The 18,645-nt window shown below is 42.3% G+C and overlaps 1 protein-coding gene across 2 annotated transcripts in view; it reads left to right on the top strand.

Moving 5' to 3' along the window:
* The first annotated feature begins 416 nt into the window (after positions 1 to 416).
* Positions 417 to 18,645, top strand: part of plppr2a (phospholipid phosphatase related 2a) — an 87,986-nt gene continuing 69,757 nt past the window's right edge. For both annotated transcript variants that reach the window (XM_066642147.1, XM_066642148.1), the window contains exons 1-2: positions 417 to 575; positions 7,182 to 7,309. In XM_066642147.1, the coding sequence (XP_066498244.1) occupies positions 7,241 to 7,309 (69 nt within the window). In that variant the 5' untranslated portion in view covers positions 417 to 575; positions 7,182 to 7,240. The remainder of the gene's footprint in view (positions 576 to 7,181; positions 7,310 to 18,645) is intronic.

The raw sequence follows: 18,645 nt of genomic DNA, 5'->3' as shown, positions 1-18,645 counted from the left end.
TAACATCCTCCCATTGCCCTGCCCTCAGCTTCACACCCACTCTCACTCACTTACTTACACACACATAAGGACACCCATGGACACGCACTCCTGCTGACACACATACACACACTCACACACTCCATCCCCTGCAGCAGAAGAGGTGGCACTTTTCCCAGTGCATCAGCCGCCGTCTGGAGAGGCTCGTTAAAGAACGGACTAGCCTGCTTGTGTGTGTGTGTGTGTGTGTGTGTGTGTGTGTGTGTGTGTGTGTAAGTGAGTGAGTGGGGCTGCTGTGCATGATAGGGAAAGAAGGAAGTAAGGACGGAAGGAAGGAAGGGGACTCGCTCATCTTTCTGTCAGGGTAGCAGCCCGTGTGGGCAGAGCAGAGGAGGAGAGCAGCAAGGGAGCCTCTGAGAGAGAGAGAGAGAAGAGAGAGAGAGAGAGAGAGAGAGAGAGAGAGAGAGAGAGAGAGAGAGAGAGAGAGAGAGAGAGAGAACATACTCAGAGCCAGAGCCAGAACTGAAGCAACACTGAATCTCCTCCACCATGGCTACTGCATAGGAATCTGTCGCCACGGCAGCAGTGTGCATGAGGTGAGGGAGGCTATACATCTCTATAATGCTGTTATATCGGCTCTGTATTGGCTCATGTGCTTGTCTGCACCGTGCAGCTGTTCAGTGTGCATTTGCTTTGTTCTTACACTGCTGCTGTCTGATGACCATAACGAGAGGTGGCCATCTGTGTGCTGTGCACGGCTTCTTTTTGTGTGTGTGGGTGTGTGTGTGTGTTTGTCTGTGTGTCGGTGTGGTAGGGATGGATGATACGGCAGAAATACCATATCATGATACTCAAAGATGATCTTGATAATAATGACACAATGCATTTAGTCTCTTAACTCATTTCTGCACTTGATTGGTACGTTTAAAACGCGGGCATCTCTCGTTCTCTATTTATACATCAATCCATGTCATTTCTAGGACCTCTCCTGCACTTCCACTTTCCCTTTCACACAAATCACACCACAAACGGAGGGTGGGCAAACGACAATAAATAATATTTTCTGAAAGATTGTGGCTATTGCCTGTGGTGAATATAGAGGTTTTATTAAAATGAGAGCATAGTAAGTCCTGTTAATGTGGACAGTATATAAATTCAGTAATGTATGACAAACATGTTCCTTTAAAAAGCAGTTTTAGATGAATTCCCTAAGTGCGTGCTCTAATTAGGTTACAAGGCCAAAAAAAAAATCCTATTATGATTTTACTCTCATTCTCTCTCTCTCTCTCTCTGTGTGTGTGTGTGTGTGACTCGCTCTTTTGACCTCTATTAATAGATGGGTGTTTGTTACTGTGTCTGTTTCACTAAAAGCAAAAATGATCTGTGTGTAAAGATAATGAATGTAACCCATTTGTTTATCCATAGACACGAACCCTTTAATCAGTCAATAAGCCATAAATATATTCAAATTTTATTCATGATTGAAGTAAAATGGCCAGTAAGGGAATGCTTGTGTATGTTTTTGTTTGTGGTATTTATTTATGTTTTTATTAGTTTGTTTGTTTACATTGACCCTTTAAAATGTATGCACAAGCCAGCAGGACACACTTTCATCATCATTCCCATAAATATAGAACCACACAATCATTTTGCAATCCTTACCCTATGGTTACTAAATACTAGGCTTTAGGATGTGGAAATCCAGAGGGTTTAAGGGTTAACATTTAACCTATGGACATGTCAGCATGGCAGATATTTACATATTAATATTAGCTTTTCGATGTTTAACGTAAGTATGAAGTGCTAAGAAACCTTTATAGATTAATCTCCAGTTATAAAATGTGAAGTTTTAAAATCAAGGTTTTTATTAAGAACGTATTCTGTTACAGAAAAGAAGCGTTTATCTAAAGCAACAACAAAAATAAAACATCAATCAGAGGGTTCACTAAGCGTCTATTGTTTGGAAAACTGTAGCTATCCATAGATGGACTTTTAATTACTACATCATTTGAGCACAGCAGCTGTCCATCATGTTGTGTGAAAATGTCATGATGAATAAACTAATAGAAATGCTCCAAAAATACTTTGAATAAACCCTTTTTATTCTTTTTTTATTAAACGTAAGAAGCTTTTTTCCCTCTTCACCTGTAAAGTGACTAATTGGAGATTTTTTTTTGGGACAGTGACGGTTTACATTCTGTATGGACACGTGTATGTGCAGACATTTGTAGAGATTGTACAGCTTGTATAATTTCTATAGAAAGGCATGAAATTTAATAGGTCACTCTGGAGCCACACACACACCTATGGTCCCCATGCTCAAAGACAAGCTTGGGTTGGAAGGGTATACATCCCTCAGTGTTTTGATGTGGAACAATGAAACTGCATCTTCCACAGTTGAGCCTGACCTCACTAATTTTCTCATGGCTGAATGCCATTAAATCCTCACAGAAATGTTCCAACATCAAGTGCAAAATCTTTCCAGAAGCGCATAATCTGTTACTGCAGCAACGGAAAACACACTTGTTTATGCCCTTGTTTTTTTTTTGTTTTTGTTTTTTTACAGTAAAGAAAGAACCCTTGTTAATTTCATCAAACAGTGGGAGACAAGAATGACTAATCAAAAGTCTAAGTAGCAGTACAACACATAGGCATCCACATACACACATACACCACCCAGTCCAGGTGGTACAGCAAAGAGGAGATTACAAGCTCAAGCTCGTCCATTGCTCATTGAGTTTGACAGAAAGAAGGATAGAAGGGGCACGGGAGGATAGTGTGAGTGTGAAAGTGCCTGTGTAAGGGACTGAGAGAGTAAGTCACTCTCTGTGTCAGCTGGAACATGTGTATGTAGCTGTAACTGTGATAATGCTAAGTATTTAACTCCAATTAGCATTTTCATTAGCATTAATCTGTTAGCTTAGCAGATGCTCAGTAGTTCAGACATGTGGCTGATCTCTTTGTCTTCTTAATCGTTTCTCTTTGCCCCTGGCTTACTTCCTCCCCTTCCTTTTCCATCCATCTTTCTTGACAGAGATGAGAGGATGTAGGTTAGCTGCTATGGCTAATGTTGTCACTCGGTATTTGTGGGTGTCTTGATGGATTGGCTGAACGTTAGATCACTGGCACTTCCATTCACACTAGAACTGGATTAAACAGAAACCCATCTGGATTGAGAGAAAGCTAAAGAGAAATGATCCCATGTCCTAATACCGTCGGAATTGGGGTGGCGCTACAAATCTAGAGCTTATCCATCATCAGTACCTAACTTCACTAAATATTCCAATATCTAGCCTTAAACGTCCCAAAGGTGAAAGGGATTTGATTGCAGCAAAAGGAGGACACCCTGCTTAATTTCAAAATGAATGTTAGATGAGCAGGTGTGGAGTTTTGGTTGTATAGTTTGTACTAAGCCACAATGAAGTCACTCCACTGTGGCGTGCTATTTGACTAATTTGGGCTCGATAGATAGATAGATAGATAGATAGATATATCCCCAGGGGAAATTCAAGTGACCAGACGTCCTCTTTTACCCGGACATGTCCTCTTTTTTAAATTTAAAAATATGTCCGTGCGGAATTTCACAAACGTCCGGGATGTTGTTTTTCTAGAGCTTACATAGAACTTCGAGAAGTTTCGTTCACAAACTAGTCCCGCCCTCCCCTACTCCGATTGGTTCGCTCGAGTGAGAAGGGGGCGTGGTGAAGTAGCCTAGAATCTTCTGATTGGACGGTCTGACTGTAGAGCTACCGTTATTGGTCGATAACCTTCTCTGTAAACATTTAATTGGTCAGTCTGCACGTCAGTAGTCCTTGTTTACGTCAGGCAAAGCTCATGTACCTACCCTCATCTCGAGCAGCTATGCCGAAACGGAAATGTAAGTTCTCGGGAGAGCTCATCCGAGACGTGTCCTCTTTTTCACCGTCTCAGATCTGGTCACCCTATCTTTAGTTTATATATTTTATGTTGTATATTCATAAATGATTATATAATTTTTAATAACTACACCACCCCTTAAAGAACTGATGAACTGACAAAATCCTGCATGTTTACTTGCATGTATATAAACAGGTGAATGGTGTATAAATGCCTTGTGGCCTGATTGACCTGTATTTATTAATGTATTGTGATTGTGACTGATCTCTGTGGGTGTATTAATATAAACACGTTGTGAAGAAACTAGTCCACATTTATGGCCTGACAACTTATTCATGGCCATCCTCCTATTGTTATTGCACTGTCGTATTTATTGAGAAAATGGAGGAAAATTGATGGTGAGAGAGAAAGTTGAATTTAAATCTGCATTTGAAAATGTCAGTTGTGATGTTTAATTTAGGGACCAGGGCTCACACTGCCATTGTATTCATTATCCACAAATGATCAGTGAACCTAGCACGTGTTTTCAGACTTCTGATCACAGGTAAAGGCAAAGAACCAAAGGTTTTATTAGGTATTATTATGTTTCACAAAGTAATGCAGGTAAATCTCAATCATGAATTAAATGTAAGAGATTTTATTTGTATCGATTTTTGCAATAGCTTCACATTATGTGAATTTTAGAGGCATTAAATGCTGCACACGTCTGATTCTATCATCAGCGCTGGTGGATCTGGTAAGGATAAGATTATATAAAATAACTTTCTTAACCTAGAACAACCCTGAATGAGAAATAAATGTTCAATTTCTAAAGGAATTCCCCTTTTACTTGACATATGAATCGAGTAATTGAGCTACAGCTACAAATCCACACCCTGGCTCTGGCAGTAGATGGTACATTCTCTCTGTATGTGGTGGTAATTTCTGGTTCTCTTTCACGGCTCTATTTTTTTTAACCTGAGGGGTGTGTGACAGCTACAACATGTTCCTGCATCACCACTCAAGGGAAGCGTGTTCTAAAAAGCCTGAGAGCCTCTCTTCATGCCTTAATTATTTACCAAAGCCCTGGACACCAGACCAAACTGTTGTGCACAGAGGAAGACGTACAGAATAATAGACTCCTCTGGAAGCATTTTTGCGTTTCACTAACAGATGATTTTAATTTGATTTACAGCAATGATATTCACAATAAATTAAATTACAAACCATATTTCCCAAAAGGTTGGCATTGTGGGTGATATGTTTTTAAAAATAAAAGATTTAAACACTTTATTGAAATGAAAATTGTACAAAGACAATATTTAAAATGTTAAAATTGAGAAATTTTTTTTATGAAAAATGTGCACATTTCCAAAAGTCAAAAGTCAAAGTCTGCTTTATTGTCAATATCCCAATACGTACAAGACATACAGAGGATTGAAATTGCGTTAGTCTCAGACCCATGGTGCAGCAATGAGAGAGATGAGCATCCCGAAAGCCTGGTGGACAGAACTATCCCTCAGTCTGCTGGTTCTAGTCCTGAGACTCCGCAGTCTCCTCCCGCAGGGCCGCAGGCTGAAGAAGCTCTGTAGTGGGTGGGAAGGATCACCTGCCGTGCAGAGGGCTGATTGAGTGAGGCGGGTGTTGTGTATGTCATGGAGGGAGGGGAGAGTGGTGCTTCTCAGCTGCTCTCATGATGTTGTGGCAGGACGCAGCTGATTAGGATGCTCTCGATGGCACCTCTGTAGAAGGTGCACATGATGGGGTTTGGGGCTCTGGCTCTTCTCAGATTGCGGAGAAAGTAGAGGCGCTGAGGGGCCAGTGATGCTGTGTTGATGCTCCAGGAAAGGACCTCTGAGATGTGCACTCCCAGAAACTTGGTGCTATTCACCCTGTCCACGGCAGTACCGTTGATATTCAGAGGAGCATGCTGTGTGTGTGTTTTCCTGAAGTCCACAAAAATCTCCTTCATCGTATCAACGTTCAGAGAGAGAGATGGTTGTGTTTGCACCACAAGGCCAGCCGGCTCACCTCGCTCCTGTAATTTGTCTCGTTGTTTCTGATGAGGCCCACCACAGTTGTGTTGTCTGCAAACTTGATGAAGAGGTTGGAATTGTGCAACGGTGTACAGTCATGCATCAGCAGGGTGAATAGTAGGGGGCTCAGCACACATCCTTGGGGGACCCCTGAGTTGCGTGTGATGATACTGGATGCGTTATTGCCAACTCATACTGCCTGTGGTTTTCCAGTCAGGAAGTCTAACAGTTGCCAGTTGCACAGTGAAGTGTTCAGCCCCAGCCTGTGCTGTTGGAAAAATCTGCAAACGTTTGGGAACTGAGGAAACCAATTGCTATAGCTTTATTGAAGTGAAATATTTTCCTGTTTTTACTGCTCAGCAATGCATGGTCTCTGTTATAGTGTTTTGTTTCATAATGCACCAGATGTTCATTAAAACTCTGGACTACTTTAGACACCCAGACTCTTTTATTAAGAAGTCATGCAAGGCAAATGTGAATTGGCCTCATCTTACTGAAATAAGCAAAAAAAAAAAAAACTATATATAATGCTCAGCATTAACAGTTCCTTCACAGATGCACAATAAACTCATGCCATGTGCACTAATGCACCCTATACAGTCATGGATGCTGCCTCATAACAATGTGGTTGCCCTCCTCTTTAGCCCAGAGGCAGCACTAATTTCCATCTCATTCCATCTTAGATGAGCTCAGGCCCAGAGAATTGGTCGGAGTTTCTTAAAATGGGCAAATATTTTTCAAAAACACAGTAAAAATGTTTAATTTTAACATCTGATATACTGTCTTTGTATTCTTTTCATTTATAAACAGGGTATAAATAAATGTACATCACTGCATTCTGTTTTTATTTACATTTGGCTCAGTGTCCAAACTTTTCTGAAAATAGGGTTTGTATAACCATAGGTTTTAAAAGAGAATTCAGCCAGTGGGTGGCTGCACAGCTTGCATTATCTCCATTGATATGCATGAAATTAAATGGTATGCTCTGGGGCAGCATAAGATTGTTGTGCCCAATGCCAAATGTGTGGTAAAGGGGTGTAAAGCCATCCAGCTTTGGGCACAAAATCCAGACTTCACTAATGGCAGAATGTAACACATTCCTCCAGCAAAAATGTACAATCTCCCTGTTAAATCATTGGATGTCAGAAGAAATGTTGGATGAGTGGGTGTCTACACAGCAGTCTGAATCCTTTTTGGACCTATCCTATGAATAATGCACATAAGAGCATATTTAACGCTTAGCAGGTGACAGTGCTGAACCGTGTTATGTTCATTGACCTTAGACGAAGTCATCTGTTCTCTTTCCAACAGGTGTGAGTATTAGAAAGAAAAGAAGAAACTACCGGGAGGAACAGTAAGGGAAATCCAACATGGCGGTTGAAGAGAAGCCTGGCGTGAAAAGCAGCACCTCCATTCTGCCCTGCTTCCTCTTTGTGGAGGTGAGTCAACAGACGAGTCTGAAACTAACCCTGGGGAACATTTGATCGCTGATGCCCCAAATGACTTTACTGTTTCTTGATGAATAAAGCTGCATCACAATGTGGTTGCAGCATCCTATAAATCATGGCGGCTTCATTTTCTGTACATTTTCTGTAAATTAAGGATATTTTTTTGTGAACTGATCACAGACACAACTCTTTTTCAACCCTCTTGTGAGCATCTGATTGCATTCAGCCTTCACAAAATATGTGAGGTCACTGGTGCTGGACGATTAGTTCAGGATCATGAAAACTCCTCTCCCACTCAACCCAGTGGTATTCAGCACCATCACCTCTAAAAAACATAGCTTCACTGCTCCACAATCAATGGTGGAGAGCTTTATAACCGCTGGCCAATGCTTGGCATTAAGAATGGTAAGTTTAGACTCAAACAGAGCTGTGTCCCATTAGATTTCCTGTATTACTATAACACTTATACATGTACATCCCCAGCTGAACATCTGTGACATGGGTTCAGCCTGAAGAAGCTGAATATTCATAAAAGGTGGCTACATCATTTTGGATGAATGGTGTATATTGCTTTTGCAGTATGCACTCGTATTTAAATGATCATATCTTTTCCATAGCATGAAGCTCTACTGTGAGCCCCTGTATGTGGTTCTGTCCATAGAGTAATGAGTTTTTCAAAGACCCTTTCAACCATTCAACTACATTCTAAAGCAGAGGTTTTCAAACCTGGCCCTTTTTCCCAGTTACCAGTCCAGGAGTTTAAACCGGTCAGCTGATACGACACTATAGATGCAACTGGTAATGCACCTAACTGGCCAGGTATAGTGTAATACCACATAGCGAGTGTAAAATCCTGACTTGGAACCTGGATCAACGCTTTGGATCAGAATAACTCTGTTCTAAAGCATCCCTCAAAAGAAAGCTTTATTTATAAGAGATTTGTTTACTTTAAAAGTTGTCTGAAACAGTTTCTCAGAGTCTATTCACCTGAGCACCGACCTGACGCGTCTCGACTGAGGACAGAGCAGTGGGCTTTGGTGGTGGTAACGTTAAAACTGTTCTCTCATTGTGTATTAATGTGTGGTTTCGTGGGCTTCAACATGGTTCCCCACATTAGTTCAGATTGATCAATGTTGTTTCTCGTTTCTTGTTGCACCATCCAGCTCTGGCTGGAGTCTTTCATCAGCCACAAATGCAAAGGGCATAATTATACAAGCTGCTGTTGTGAGTCCTTTAAAAGCAAATGGGATCTTAACTGTAGCTTGGATGGTTTTCAAATGCTTAGTCTGTGCTGGAGGTCTACATTTGCTCATGATTGACAGGTCTCTCTGGCCAATCAACTCTGTGCAAGGTTTACATATAACAGTTTAGTCTTTAGGCTTACATGGAGCCGTGTGTGAGCAGGCTGTGTGGGTGCCATGAAGTGGAAAGTGTCAGACGTGCAGGGCAGATGTGTGATCCTGTAAATTCCAGCCATATATTAAACCTAAATTCTAAATTGTAGTGTTATGGCTCACCTCTGTAATTCTGAGCAACATTTTAAGTGGTTGCACTCATTAGAAGAGTCACATAAACACAATAAGGAGTGTTAATTTTATATTACTGGGTTTTGTAGCTTGATTGAATGTCACGGTACACTTTAACCCACTAGGCGTTACAGAATCTTTTTGTGCTGTAATTATCACTTATTAACTCAGGTAAATCATGAAAATAACCTGCAACGTGACCAAAGAGTGAACTCAGCGATTAGCGTGGGACGTTCTGAGCTTCTTCAGGAATCAAAGCTTACCTCAGTGTCTCGGCAGCAGTGGTAAATATTTCAGCGCCGTAAGGAAGCAGTATTTATCACAGTGAGCAGGGAGTGTGTTCCCTCTCTGCTCTTGTCTCGTCTGTTGCTCTGAGTTTGGAGGAACAAGCCAGTGTGTGGCTGCTGGAGCGTAAGGGGCTTCCTCTGTCCGTGGGAGGTTTTACTCAGAGCCAGACATGCTTCTGTGTCCACACAAGTGCTGAAATATTCAGATATTTATGTGCTTACTGATGGGTCAGAATGTCTGAATATGTCAATAATCATTGAAGCTAATCAGTATTATTTTGGACTTTTAAATAACACGTTGCTTTTGTTATATATTTCAGTAAGAATTTGAAAGTAAACTATAGACTGCACTACAAAAATATTTGATACCAACCTAAAAAGCATCAGGTGTCATACCACTTTGTAGCGTTAAATAGAGTCTGTGACAACTAAAGCTTGTTGGAATAAGACTCTGTAGATGTCACAAAATGATTGTGTCAGGGTCCCGTCATTTAATGAATGATATTGTACAGCAAAATATAACCACAAATGTTAATGCAGCTGGTTAAATATCTAAGAAGTGGTTTAATTTAGGTGTGTGTTCCAGTGAAGGTCAAGGATTATTTTTAATATTTGAATTAATGTTGTGTTCTCCCCATGTCCATGATGTTCCAGTTTTTTCCTCCCACAGTCCAAAAAAAAACACACGTTGGTAGGTGGAATTGTGACTCAAAAGTGTCCGTAGGTGTGAGTGTGTGAGTGTGTGTCACCCTGTGAAGGATTGGCGCCCCCTCCAGGGTGTATTCCCGCCTTGTGCCCAGTGATTCCAGGTAGGCTCTGGACCCACCATGACCCGGAATGAATGAATGAATGAATGAATTAAAGTTACAATTACCTGGTCGTTCCATCAGCACTAAAGTCAAGGTGTAGTTTGAACATAGCATAATGTGTTAGCACAGCTGACTTCTGTGTCCATGAAAGTGCATGAGAACTAAAGGAAAAGTATTTCATTTTGCTGCAGTGTAAAAGCATCATTACAGGAGCTCTGCACCACTAGGATGTCTCTGTCACACGTAGGAGAAAGGGAACAGTGGCACTGAACACTGTGGTGTGTTCTCTCTGTGTCTGTCATGTATTTTATTAAACATGAGTGAGTTGCAACCCATCTACAAAATAAGATTATGAAGAAACTATTATTAATTTTACTCTTGAGTCATATATTGAAGGAAATAAAGTAGGGCTGTTGCTCGATTAAAAAGATAAAAAAATCATTAAATGCACTATTAACTTGGATTTATCATGATTAATTGCATTGTCCCATTTTAATTATGGATATTTAAATGTATAATAAAAGAATAATTGTAATATCAGTTTCCTCCGGGTGACTGTCTGTGAGGAGGGTGGTGTGTTCTCCCTGTGTCTGTGTGGGTTTCCTCTTGGTGACTGTCTGTGAGGAGTGTGGTGTGTTCTCCCTGTGTCTGTGTGGGTTTCCTCCGAGTGACTGTCTGTGAGGAGGGTGGTGTGTTCTCCCTGTGTCTGCGTTGGTTTCCTCCGGGTGACTGTCTGTGAGGAGTGTGGTGTGTTCTCCCTGTGTCTGCGTTGGTTTCCTCCGGGTGACTGTCTGTGAAGAGTGTGGTGTGTTCTCCATGTGTCTGCGTGGGTTTCCTCTTGGTGACTGTCTGTGAGGAGTGTGGTGTGTTCTCCCTGTGTCTGCATGGGTTTCCTCCGGATGACTGTCTGTGAGGAGTATGGTGTGTTCTCCCTGTGTCTGCATGGGTTTCCTCCGGGTGACTGTCTGTGAGGATTGTGTGGTTTCCTCCCACTCTCCAAAAACACACAATGGTAGTCCATAGTGTCCACAGGTGTGAGTGTGTGAGTAAATGTGTGTGTTGCCCTGTGAAGGACTGGCACCCCCTCCAGGTTGTGTTCACGCCTTGCACCCACTAATTCCGGGGAGGCTCCTGACCCACCGTGACCCTGAATTGGATAAGCAGTTTCAGACAATGAATGAATGAAAAAAACAGAAAGGATGCTTTCAGTTTGTCATGCACATCCCACTACAAAGTCATCTTAAATCTCTTAATTTGCTGAGTATAACTTTGGCATGGGACACAGAAGCTTTAACTGTGCGCAGCTCAAGGTAGTGTTGGTAGAACATGAAACAGAATCTCCGTCTGTGTGTGTGTGTGTGTGTGTGTGTGAGTGAGAGAGAGAGAGAGAGAGAGAGGGGAGGAGGAAGTGAAAGAGTGAGTTATGATAATCTAATACATAAATAAATTGTAGTCTACCTTCTGAACTCAGCAGTACTGACCCTGTTTCCAGAGCTAAATAAAGTGCTAGTATGTCACGATGCTCAGTGGAAAAGTGACGGGGGGAAATCGGGGCCAAATTTGGTAAAATGATTAATTAACATTAAAATATGCATTAAACTCCCACAGGTGGGTCACAGTACAAAATAACTCAAAAGACATGGATCTAAATGAATTCATCGAGGTTCAGGCCGAGGCCCTAGTGACATATTAATGGGTCATTCCTAATTGAAAAGTGCACAGTGAAAGTACGGGGTGTAATTCGCTCATGAGTAACAGATTAAACACCAAAAACCAGTGAATATGTATTTGATTTAATGAGCCAGTGCAGTTATGTGATCCTTTGCCTGAAGTTAGTCGCATGTTGCAGAACAAACAGCAGAGGTCTCAGGTGTAGAGTGTATTTCATCAGATCTCTGTATAACACTAAGAAAACCATTAAAGTATGTGATTCCATAACCAGTAAATCATAGTTCTGCATTCCAGTGTAAAGATATATACACAATGCCCACAAGCACTTTTCAGACTGCTGCTAACACAATGGCACTGGACAGTTCAACAGACTTGGAGTAGCTCAACTTGCCTGCGGTGGCTAGCATTGTGCTTGTGATGAAGACAGAGGGACGACTGTCATACCCACTCAGAAATCGAGGCCTATTGGGTGAGGCAGGAAAACTGGGGGCCCTGGGAGTGAAGGAACAGTACTGTCCTCCTCCCTCTATCCACTGCTGAGTTGCCCTTGAGCAAGGCACTGAACCCACACGTGGGGATGGCTGCACGCCGCTCTGGTTCAGTAGTGTGTGTGTGTTCAACCCCACAGATGGGTTAAATGTGGAATACACATTTCGTTATATGTTGTACAATGACAGATGATTTCAAGTAATAAAGTTCTGCAAGTTTGCAGACCACTCATACATGTTCAAGACGCTCTAAGGGTGTTTCGATGAACCGAGGCTTTCACATAATTATACACGCTAATAACTGTGGTCAGTTAGACCAGTCTTGGGTTAAGGGTTTATTAGTATGTTTATATGGAATCTATGTTACAGTTTCTGTCTCTACCAGTGTACTATACGTGTTCTTATTACACCCTTAAAAAGTAGTCCTTCAAGTGTTTATTACGGGTGACTGTCTGTGAGGAGTGTGGTGTGTTCTCTCTGTGTCTGCGTGGGTTTCCTCTGGGTGACTGTCTGTGAGGAGTGTGGTGTGTTCTCCCTGTGTCTGTGTGGTTTCCTCCGGGTGACTGTCTGTGAGGAGTGTGGTGTGTTCTCTCTGTGTCTGCGTGGGTTTCCTCCGGGTGCTCCGGTTTCCTCCCACAGTCCAAAAACACACGTTGGTAGGTGGATTGGAGACTCAAAAGTGTCCGTAGGTGTGAGTGTGTGAGTGAATGTGTGTGTGTGTGTGGGTTGCCCTGTGAAGGACTGGCGCCCCCTCCAGGGTGTATTCCCGCCTTGCGCCCAATGATTCCAGGTAGGCTCTGGACCCACCATGACCCTGAACTGTATAAAAGTTACAGACAATGAATGAATGAAATGTCGGTGAGAATTTGATAGCATTCGCACAGAGAGAATTAGAGAGGTCAGATCTTGTTTTTGGACGATTGGTGCCCACAAACGTGACATATTAAAAAGCTGTTGTTTACAAATGTTAGGACGTGTCCATTAGTCTTCACACGTCTGTAGAGAGTTTTATTTTCGTTGTTGTTTAGAGTGAGAGCATGATGAAATAATTGGTCATATATATATATTTTTTCTCGTGTAAAGATTGCTTTGTGTTAGTAGCTGGAACTGGGTGCTTTTGGAACTGAAAATCACACACACACAAATTCCCACTCTGGTAGCTCTGCTGCAGTTACTATGGAGACCAATCAGCTGGATTTCTCGCCATTCGTCCGTGTGTCTGCACATGCGTCTATCTCTCCATCCATCAGTTTTTCATCCATCTTTTTTTGCGTCTTTCAAATGCTTTTCTCTGTGTTTATGTAATATCCATTTGTCACACACACACACACACACACACACACACACACACACACACACACGCATACACACATACTCCCTGCTCTTGTCACATTCTGTGTGTAGTCGAGCTTCACACTGTCTTTGAATTGATGAAAGCGTGATTAACATTCTCTCTCTTCTACAAAGAGAAAACATGATGTAACACTTCAGGGTGTGAATCTCAGACAAGGATTCAGATTCATTAGGGTTCTTTAGGAAATCTCACATTTTACATTTCAGTTTAACGTAATTACATCGGTACATTTTTAACTAAATAATAAATAAATAGTTTAGTGGATCAGGATGAAAGACGAGCGTATGAACATGCAAACAAACAATGTTATAGATCACATATTACACACATTACTGTATTTTACAAATGCTCACAAGTCTTAAAGATATTTTTTAAAAACGTTAAACGTGTTACGGAAATGCAGTAAACGTATTATTACATTAAGGGCATGAAATTGCTGCCAAATGCAACAAAAAATTCAATATATATTTACAGCCATTAAAAAAAAACCCCTGAAATAAATAAATAAACAAAGCACAAAAATTCATAGTTGTTTTAATCTGTATTGTCTTCTGAATTTGCCACATTACGTCTAATAGAATCCTGCTGTAGAAATGACTGGTGTGTTGTATCAACCCCAGGCAGTCTTCAGCTGAAATGTCTCTGGAGCCAGCAGCCTTAGCATCCATTTGGTAAAGCGTTCACCTCCAGTGTGCTGCTGGCCCCCGTTGTCAGTAGAGGTCAGGCAAAAACAAGTGAAGGAACTCAGTATTGTAGGCACCAATCTAACATTTCTGCACGTGACACTGCGGCACAAGTTGTGACATCAACATCAACGGCCAAGTTCAATCCTGCCTCGTCTGCATCAGTGTGAGGTCTGATCAGCTGCCAGTGCCATGTCTCTAAAAGAATTCCATCACAGTTTGTGAGCATGTTTTTTCAGTCTGTCATTCTCTGTGTTGCCCTGTGAAGGACTGGCGCCCCCTCCAGGGTGTATTCCAGCCTTGCGCCCAATGATTCCAGGTAGGCTCTGGACCCACCGCGACCCTGAATTGGATAAGGGTTACAGATAATGAATGAATGAATTCTCTGTGTACTGTAACTCGTATTAACATGTGAAGGAAGAACTGTGTACAGCTGTTTCATTCTAATCTGTGTTTGGTCAGAGTCTGAGAAATGACAAAAATGACAAATTATGACACAAGCGAGAGTCACACTGTACCCCCATGTTCTGTTGAAATGTGCTACCACAGTGTAGAAGTATAAGTAGGAGTATAAACCCCAGTATGAAGGGAAAGATAAGATAATTACAGTGATCATTCATTCATTATCTGTAACCCTTATCCAGTTCAGGGTCGCGGTCGGTCCAGAGCCTACCTGGAATCATTGGGCGCAAGGCGGGAATACACCCTGGAGGGGGCGCCAGTCCTTCACCAGGCAACACACACTCACACACATTAACTCACACCCTCACACCTACAGACACATTTGAGTCGCCAATCCACCTACCAATGTGTGTTTTTGGACTGTGGGAGGAAACCGGAGCACCCGGAGGAAACCCACGCAGACACAGGGAGAACACATCATACTCCTCACAGACAGTCACCCGGAGGAAACCCACGCAGACACAGGGAGAACACACCACACTCCTCACAGACAGTCACCCGGAGGAAACCCACGCAGACACAGGGAGAACACACCACACTCCTCACAGACAGTCACCCGGAGGAAACCCACGCAGACACAGGGAGAACACACCACACTCCTCACAGACAGTCACCCAGAGGAAACCCACACAGACACAGGGAGAACACACCACACTCCTCACAGGCAGTCACCCGGAGGAAACCCACGCAGACACAGGGAGAACACACCACACTCCTCACAGACAGTCACCTGCAGCGGAACTTGAACCCACAACCTGTGACTCTGTCTGTTGTGCCACCGTGCCGCCTTACGGTGATAATAAATGGCTTAAAATTTGAATTTACATACTTGATTCAGCAGGTAGACTTTTGGAATGCTTAAGCAAATAACAATAAATTAAGATTGTATAATGCACCTAAAGAAAACACAAAACCATTCAAAATGTGGGTCTGAGCATGTGCAGAGCTGCTATAGGATAAGTATCAATGGGTATGACACCTGTTTAGCCTTTACAGTGCGTTTAAACAGTTGTTTTAGCATGACATTGATGCTGGTAGATCTTTCATATATATATTTAGATTTCAAAAGGTAACCTTATGGTTGGTGGCCACTCGTCTGGAACGTAGCATCATTGAGGACAGACAAGGCCCTTGTGAAATGAATTACTTACCTACTCCTAGTTTGTTGAAAAGGCTGGATAATGGAAGCCAATCTGTGAGGTTGAGCTGAACTCTTACCAGCCCCTTTTAGAGGTAGACCAAGGTTTATCATGTGGTGCATGATGGCGGCTCTTATTTCATCAGTGACACTGCTTCTTACGCTCCTTTGAACACCACCATGCCGTCTCCTTCTCCTTTGTCCTGGCCCATATTCCTCTTCCTTGTTCTGACATTATTCCTTTTTCTCTTCCTCCCACACTGACACCACCACTAACTCCCTTTTTATGAGTCTATGTCAGTGATAGCACACTGTGGCAGACTGAAACCGGCTGTGATTGGTCTGTTTAATACAGTGCTAAATTATTAATTAATACTATTTCACAAGCAGTTTAATGAACTGTAAATTAAAAATATATATTTATGAGGCTTTCAGTATTGCTTTTCACCTGCTGTTGTCACAAAAAATCACCCAGAAATCACCTACATGCAAATGTGTTTATAATATGTATGTAATCTAGAGTGTGGAATAACTGTGTGTGTGTGTGTGTGTGTGTGTGTGTGTGTGTGGTCAGTAGTCAGCAATGCTAATTATTCATATTTCTGAGGGAGAAAGTGCTTTGTACTGTGTGCAGGATTCAGTAGGAGGCGCTGTTGTAGCAGTGTGTATTTTCTGGATGTCGTGGCTGCAGTACCGCTTCTGTCCACTGTGTTGTGGTGGCCCTCTACTAGTGTGTTTTTCTCCATAAACCCATCTCACTGCATTATTTTTCCCCTGAATTTATTTCCTTTCACAGTTTAAACCTGTTATTGTGAGCTAACGTGGACCCTCAGAATGATCTGTTTGTGACTGCATGTATTTGGCTGTATTACACAGACACAGAACACACACACACACACACACACACACACACAGAGGCTCATTAGCACCACACTGAGGGCTCACACACCTTGCACAGTGTGTGTTTGGCTGGCATTCTTGTCCCTATAAATATCAGGCGTCTGACGGAGGCTAACACTTGTTTTTTCGCACCTGTCGCAGAGAGGAAGTCGGTTAACAGAAGATGTGTCCACACACACACACACACACACACACCATTCTGTGCTTTGATCAACCAGGCAACCCTGAATAAGTGCTTCTTTGATTTCCATCTGTTAAAGGCAGCTTCATTGTTTTCTTATGTGTGTGTGTGTGTGTGTGTGTGAGAGAGAGAGAGAGAGAGAGAGAGAGAGAGAGAGAGAGAGAGAGAGAGAGAGAGAGAGAGAGAGACTCAGTGAGGGAGAGAGAGAGAGAGAGAGAGAGAGAGAGAGAGAGAGACTCAGTGAGGGAGAGAGAGAGAGAGAGAGAGACTCAGTGAGGGAGGGAGAGAGAGAGATGAAGAGAGAGAGAGAGAGAGACTCAGTGAGGGAGAGAGAGAGAGAAACTCAGTGAGAGAGAGAGAGAGAGAGAGAGAGAGAGAGAGACTCAGTGAGGGAGAGAGAGAGAGAACACTGAATATTTGTAATTGTTTCATGTAGTTATGAAAAGATAAAATAATGACATGCTCTCATATATCTATCTCTGATGGAAAATAGCATGAAATGATTTGTTGATAATGAAGAGTCTGGTTTATGAAGTTAGTGTTAACCAGCTCTGGGCTGGAGGTTAATAACGAGAGCGTATAAAAGCAGTGTGTATTTAACTGTTAGGGAAACAGGGGAGGATCTGAGAATTAGTGAATGTTAATATTAGCTGTGTTCAGGGCGTGAGAAAGTGCTCTTAACATGCAGCAAGTTAACGTTAGTCTCTGGCCATGTCCCAGACTGCACCCTGCTGCACTGAAAAGTATGAATATATACACCACCCTCAGCAGTGCTCTCTGTAGTGCAGTGTGTACAGTTCCACAGTGTGTGGTTTGGGACACAGCCTCACTCTCTAACATTAATGTTAATCAAATACTGTTCCTCGTCATTATAAATTCAGTATTTTACTGCCTTATCTACACAGGAACCAGCTTATAGCTCTCTAATATTTAGACTCAGCAAAAATGCCCCCCCCCCCCCCACGACCCGCCATTCTCAAACTTACCCCTACGCCCTGCACCTGCCTTCGCTCATTTCTGCACTGATTGAAAAGTGAGAAACTGAAGCACAGTTTAATTAGTGGCCAATTTTATTTATTTTTGAACAATGATGTTAATGGTGTCTCTGGTGTTACAATGTTAAGCTACTGATTTAAAGGTAGAAAGTGATGTTACTTAAATAAATTAGACAATTGTAAACTTGCAACTGTATTTTATTACCATGTATGGTAAAAAATATGGAAAAAGTGGGGTGTCTATATATATATATAGTGTGTGTGTGTGTGTTTAATCAGTGCCGTCAACTGTATTTTCTGCACAGTTTTGGTCAGGAACCTCCCCAGAATAACTACTTGGTGTAAAGGCAGGAACTATACAGGCCACCAGTCCACTGCAGGGCATCATGCTGGGCTCCAGTTTGGAGTCTGCCAGCTACAAGGGGTCCCCACAATGTTAGTTTGTAAACAGATTTTGGTCCCCGCAAAGTTATATTTTTCTGGTACCCAAACACACACACACACACAAAGAGCTTCCAAAAAAAATCACCACACTCCAGTCCACACTGCCCAAATGAAGGCCTTTGTGTGCCAACACTCTTCCGCCCGAATTCTCTCTCAGTTGGCCACACTTCTATGCTTTCACCCATTCCTCTGGAGCCACACTCCTCCTCCTCCTCCTCTTCTTCCTCCTCCACTCTCTGCTTTTCTGCCTCCCACAGAAAAGAAGAGGCAGTGTCCAGCCCTTTCCCAAAGTCTCTCTACACCTCCATTTCACTTGTCCTCTTCATTTCATTCTTCAGATGTCTCTTCTCCAAACCTGCAGCTGGATGTCTCTCACCTCACTGATTTAC

The sequence above is a fragment of the Hoplias malabaricus genome, chromosome 13 (genome assembly GCF_029633855.1).
Source record: "Hoplias malabaricus isolate fHopMal1 chromosome 13, fHopMal1.hap1, whole genome shotgun sequence".
Lineage (NCBI taxonomy): Eukaryota > Metazoa > Chordata > Actinopteri > Characiformes > Erythrinidae > Hoplias > Hoplias malabaricus.
This window is presented reverse-complemented; position numbering and strand designations above follow the sequence as displayed.